The following is a 6,416-nucleotide window of genomic DNA, read 5'->3' as shown; positions in this document are numbered from 1 at the left end:
GTATGTTAGTGATGCTTTGACTGACAGGTTGAAGGAGCGAGTGACTGACCTTGATGAAGCCCCAGATTCCGCCTCCAGGGTTGCTCATCTGGACCGTGCGAGGGTCCTCCTGATCCTCGGGGAACGTGATGGGAGACACCACCTCCAGGCCTCCGGACATGGCCGGCTGCTGCATCATGGGATTGGTGATGACCCCTGGAAGGAGGGAACGATGATGGCGGAGAAAAAAAAGAAAACAGGTTCCAGTCAAAACATTATAGCCTTCAACACACACACACACACACACACACACACACACACACACACACACACACACACACACACACACACACACACACACACACACACACACACACACACACACACACACACACACACACACACACACACACACACACACACACACACAGGTTTGAGTTTGAATGAATTTGTGTACATGCTAAAAATTGTGCAAATTCACAAACACAAACAAAAGTCCTTGAGAGTTCTTCATTGTATCAACTGGCCATGTGAGTGATATTCTCACTCGACTGGCAGAGAGAGCCGGTGTCTCACTCCAGACTCAGACCCCCGTGGTGACAGACAGACTGAAGCAGGCAGTAGGCCGTTTGCAGATAAGTCAGCCACTCAGCACCACAAGAGAGCGAGAGAGGGAGACAAGGAGAGAGAGAGGGGAGAGGGAGAGGCAGATAGAGAGAGAGAGAAAGAGAGAGGAAAAGAGGGACAGAGACAGAGACATAGAAAGAGAGGACAAGGTGGTTGGCTGATATTGCCCAATTCACTTCCAGCAGCTTTACAATGACTCAGACAACAGCTCTCAATCACACTCCCTGAACCTCACTCCTGCATTCCTGTTGAAAAAGCACAAACTTCCTGCACTCTTTTCCATAATCAGCGCTGATGGGATGCTTTCGGATGCCGTAGCTTGCGTTGGCGACAACTGCAGTAAATGCTGACGGGCATTTAACAACTGTGCTTAATTGAAAATGCCACTTAAATTAAAACCCCTTGTCTCCAAAATGAAACCTTCAATACGGAATTCAATTTCAACTTCATGGCCAGCTGACTGCCTGCAAGCCATTTCCGCTTCTTTTAGCTTTTCAGGGAACTGCTGAATAAACCCATGATCCAATTACATCTCACTCCCTGCATCCACCCTGCCGCTGAACGCAGACTTCAGCCGCAGTCCCTCAGAGCAACTTTAAGGCCCTCCAGGACAGGAAGAGTAAGGTGCCTCTCATTCGGCTTTTATACATCCTCTCTCCCTCCTCGGGCCTTGATCCTCACTGAGGTACATAAAGAATGATGGGGCGCCAACAATGGGATAGTCTATCCAGTTTTAGTTATAGATCAGTGGGAACGCCCCGCGAGGATCGAGCATCGAGGATCGAGGAGAGATGTTGAGACTAGGCACCCGTAGTGTTGGGAGCCCGGGCCTTTGGATCAGGGCTGGGAGTAAACAGCTCCAGAGGGGGTAGCTCTTTCCCCTTGGGCCAGACTCCAGTCAGGCAGGCGGAGGTCTTCTCTGGGCCTGGGAGTAAACAGCTCCAGAGGGGGTAGCTCTTTTCCCCTTGGGCCAGACTCCAGTCAGGCAGACGGAGGTCTTCTCTGGGCCTGTTTCGCTCCAGGCGCTTTCCATCACGCCGCTGACTGTGCTGCCTCGCTGGCCCTGTTAGTATAGCGCACTACTCCTACGGGACACGTCTGCCGCACATGGATCCCAGGACTGGTCCTGGACTAAAAAGCTTCTGCCTAAGGAGATCTTCATTGAGATTTTCTTTTTAGTCTGAGGGCATCCTCACGCTGTGCCATCTGTACCGCACCTGAGTACATTTGAAATCTGGTTCATGTGGTCAGTCAGTGTGATCGGTCCATATCGGTTCATTTGACCAGGGTGATGGTTCCGTACCGTATCCCAGCACAGTAGGCTTATCCACGCTCGGGTCTGCTTGAGGAGGTGGATTCGGGCACGGTACAGTTGAGCTTATGAGCACGTCTAGGCAAAGATTCTAGACCACAGCAGCTCAACTGTGCCTGGGTACAGTTAGATAATACGAAGTGTGAGTGCAGATCAAGAGTGGAAGAGAACCGTACTCTGGCACGGTACAAGGGAACCGTGCCCAGTGTGAGTACGCCTAAGACTACGCGAAATGCAGTCATATCCAGGCTCCAGAGTTCTACTAGCAGAGTGAGGTACTGAGAGGGTTCGACAACCACTGAGGAGATGTGTATCTGTGCTGTCCTATTTACTCTACTATGTATAAAAGAGTTTATGAAATGAATGTATTAAGTAAAGGTAAGAGAGGTGTAGAGATTCTGCTTGTAGGCAAGCTTCTCCAAAAACAGCTAATCCAGACGCTGTTCAACGAGGGACTACTGAGCAGTGTGTATACCTTTGCTCAAGTGAACGCACTGCATTCCATGAAAAGCAAGATGCCACATTGGCAGTGAGTCAACCGTGTTCCAGCCCTGCTGCTGATGCGTACTGTACAGTACATACCTGGCACTGGAGGAGCGTTGGAGAAGCTGGGCATGAGGGGTGTCTGCGGCGTCCGGCCGGCATGCCCTCTCGTGATGTCATATCCTGCGCTCATGCTGAAGCCGGCGGTGGGGGGACCCGCCATAGGGGGGGCCGTGCCGATGGGCGGCGGAGGGACCGAGGACGAGGAGAACGGCACCGAGGACGAGGAGAACGGCACCGAGGGCGAGGAGAACGGCACCGAGGGCGAGGAGAACGGCACCATGGGGCTGGTGTACGGGACGCCCATGGCGGGCGGCGGGACGGAGGAGGCCGTGGACATGGGGCTGCTGAAGGGGGGGCCGAGCGAGGGCTGAACCGGGGGCAGGGGGGAGGACGCCGTCATCATCGCCCCCATCGGAGGCATCGGGGTGGGGGAGGAGAAGCTCTCCATGGAGAAGGTGGAGATGCCGCCGGTGGTGCTGGGGAGGGACATGGGGCTGGTCAGACCTGTGGGGGCGGAGAAGCGGAGGGATTAGAGGAGGAGAGAGGGGGATGAATTCAATTCATTAGACAAGAACATGACATCAGCGCTGCAAAAATACCAGCAGGGGGGAGGGCGGATGGCTCATGGCTGGAGAGCTGCTGCACTGTTCTGTTCCAATAGCAAAGCTGAGTGCCATGACTCAGCAATTAGTGAATGGACTTCCAAATTCTGGAGAATCCTCTTATATGAACAGCACACACACACACATACAAAAAAAAACCTGATATGGAGAGAATGAATGTTCGAAGACTGGAAAAAGCCCACGGAACTCAATCTCCCACAGTACATCTCATTATCTCACACCCGCTCCGGAGTCACTTGACTGGTCAACTGCGCAATTACACCACAACCACCACCACAACAGTTTAGCCCACAGGGAGCCACTGTTGGAAGAAAACTAGACAGACATCGCCAGGAGGCCGCACAACTCTCCAGTGCAACAATTCCTTTCAATTATTTTCCACCGACATTAAAATTTTACTATGTTGCAATGGCTTCTCCCCCCCCCCCCCCTCCTTTGTGGGTTGTGGGCTGTTTGGCCCCAAAGCAGTAATTATTCCCAAGAGATAGACTGCAAGGTCGCAGCAAAGTCAAGTTTACTGATTAGTAGATACATCAACACACAGGGAGTGAACACTGGCTGTCGATAATGAGGCCTTCAGAGAATATCCTTGCGCTCACCCAGATATCTGACCGACAAATAACTATGCAGCTCCAAGCAAACAGCCTGATAGATTACACCCTCTGACGGTACATTCTGACTGGTTGCTTGTGATAACAGTGACACCTCTGATTCTACAGTAGATCAGGCTTGCCTGCCTTGCCAACATTCAGGGTGCCTCTCATTTAGAGTTTATACGTCCTCCCTCGCTCCTCGATCCTCACCGATCTACATAAAGAAAGATAGACGAAGGGATAGACTATCACTGTTGCCACCCCATCATTCTTTATGTAGATCAGTGAGGAGCGAGGCCCGAGGAGCGAGGGAGGAGGACGTATAAACTCTAAATGAGAGGCACCTTCAGTGGCGCTCATGCTGATTTTGGAAAACAGAAAAGACAAAGTGTGAACCTGCTGAGTTGCAACATCCCGCACAAAACATTGTACACATCAACCGTTATAGTGGCTAAACAGTGGACCTGTGGGTGTGTGGTTTCATACTGGATGTGCTAAAGTCGCAGTCACATTATACAGAACAGTCTTCATTTCATGTCACACCACACCCCCATCTCGGTCTCCAGAGGTTTCTTTCCAGTACTTAATCCATGACTACCTCCACAGAGCAATCTTAATTATACACAGATTCTCTCCATTCTGGCATTATATCTACCCCCCCATCCTTGATCTTATAATGCCATCACCACTCCTGGTTATGGCAGCAGAGTCTCTGTTGCAGTTCATGAGTGAGGAGGACAGATTAACTTTGTTCTCTGTCTGGTCTTACCGATGGTCAAGGGAGGTGGGCTGACTGCGGATGCCACACTGGGGGGAGGTGGAGGAGTAGTTGGCGGTGTGGTTTCTATTCCACTCTCTTCCATCATCTTTCCTTTCGCTTCTGCTTTCAGGTGTATAGAGAGAGAGAGAGAGAGAGAGAGAGAGAGAGAGAGAGAGAGAGAAGGCGAAAAGGGAAGAACGGATAAGAAAAAGCAATTAATTCATGGCCGGCTAATGTAGCACCCCTGCGAGTGACAGGCACTCGGATAGATTCGGCGCTTTGTCACGTCTACCAATTATCATAGCACTGCTCCGGCGTAATTGCCTAGGTCTGACTGCTCGACCGAGAAACGGACGCGAGGAGAAGACCTGTCCATTATCCAGAACAGCCAGTACTTCAGTTCCCAGGACAGAGCTGACACCAGAATGCAAATAGGCTGTGCATTTAGGTCTTAGCAATCACATGTCCATTGAGTTTAGTGTTTAATCTTGACTTTATTAATACAAGACAACTTTAATTATAGCAGCTCATACAATATCAGACAGCGGATCCACAACATGCAGAGACTACTTGCAGAAGATCCCTACTACACCGCACAGGACAGCACCACATTAAATCACCACTGGTCACCATCTGTGCAAGCCTAATGACTACACTCACCAGGCTTTTTCTTGGGACAAGACTGGGTTAAGTTACTTGAAAAATCACCCATGAACTCCTGAAACTCCTTAAACTAAGTAGACAAACTTAGACCAAAACGTCCGTTTGAAAGGCAGATTAACAACAATAAAGGACTAATAAGAAGAAGAACAAGTTCAAGTGTTTGCAAAAGTATTCCCTTTAATGAAAAGTGGAACGAGAAGAGTTTTAATTGGCTGCAGCAGCTACAATGTGTCACTGGCTGTCAGTCGATTGTTGCCACGTCTTCGACGATAACGTAACCTACCACGTTTCCACCCGTAATGAAATTACACTTCAATTCCAGCAATTGAAAGACAGTGACACATTATTGTGGTATCAGAGCATATCAACTAACACGAGTTGCATTTGAGTAAAACCGCAGAGTATATGCGATACAAACAAACACCAGTGCGATTGCTTCTGTCTCTATCTAGGAATGCAAATCAATCACTTGTTCTAGAAAGTGAAGTTCACAAACGTCAAACCTGCAATTGGCTGACATTGCCCTGGCTTAACGTGAAGGGGGTTTTCTACCGGTTTAAGAAAAGCCGATGGCAGATGAAATAGCCTGCAGTAGCTAGCGCGCAGTGCTTTACAGTGTTTACATTCAGTGGACTAACCTCAGTCGTTTTACTTCAATGTTATGAAGCAAAGCGAGCTAACGTTACCTCATCTGCAACATTACGGACGACTGTTTACTTATCACAAGCCAAGTTGCTCACTGCAATGACACCCCTGAAAGCATCACCGCCAAACAGAAATCCACTAGCAGACTAAACAGGAGGCATTGAAGTAGAATATTTTCCATAAAGCAAACATATGCCCCTGTTGCTGTCAGTAATGTTAATGTTAACAATGCTACAAGTCAGGAATCTGCTAATTGGCTAACGTTAGCTTGCTTGGCTAGACAGTCAGGAGACCGTCTTAACACAGACTGTCCTCCTGCAAGTCATTTGCAGACAGGAGAGGAAAGAACATGGATGTGATACCTACCTGATATCAGTTATTCAGCGATAAAAAGTAGATGGAAATCTATATGTTTATCCAGCAAACTCTTGAGTTCACAAGACCACTAACCCTGTCGAAAATGGCCGCGTTGTGGTGACGTCAGAAATTGCCACGTCTCAAGATGTAATGGGCGGTGCATGTAGCTTTTGCTCCAATCCCAGTCCAGAAATAAAATATGAAGGCAATTAATCAGTTTGAGTTTAATATTAAGTAACATATCTCAGGATATACTGAAACATTATTATTTTATTTTTTTTGTTTGTTTCTTAGGAACATAATTGGCATTA

The 6,416-nt window shown here is 48.7% G+C and overlaps 1 protein-coding gene across 2 annotated transcripts in view; it reads right to left on the bottom strand.

Annotated features, from left to right (window-relative positions):
* Positions 1–6,223, bottom strand: part of prrc1 (proline-rich coiled-coil 1) — a 14,853-nt gene extending 8,630 nt beyond the window's left edge. Inside the window, exons 1-4 of one of the 2 annotated variants that reach the window (XM_062554297.1) lie at positions 6,115–6,223; positions 4,450–4,560; positions 2,501–2,968; positions 50–195 (exon numbers count right to left, since the gene is read on the bottom strand). In XM_062554297.1, the coding sequence (XP_062410281.1) occupies positions 50–195; positions 2,501–2,968; positions 4,450–4,546 (711 nt within the window). In that variant the 5' untranslated portion in view covers positions 4,547–4,560; positions 6,115–6,223. Of the gene's footprint in view, positions 1–49; positions 196–2,500; positions 2,969–4,449; positions 4,564–6,114 lie in introns of both variants that reach the window. The other variant, XM_062554298.1, reaches the window with a different exon arrangement.
* Between the last annotated feature and the right edge of the window lie 193 nt (positions 6,224–6,416).

This window comes from Sardina pilchardus, chromosome 14 (genome assembly GCF_963854185.1).
Source record: "Sardina pilchardus chromosome 14, fSarPil1.1, whole genome shotgun sequence".
Taxonomy (NCBI): Eukaryota; Metazoa; Chordata; class Actinopteri; order Clupeiformes; family Clupeidae; genus Sardina; species Sardina pilchardus.
Note: the sequence above shows the minus strand (reverse complement) of the source record. Positions and strands in the feature narration are given on the sequence as shown.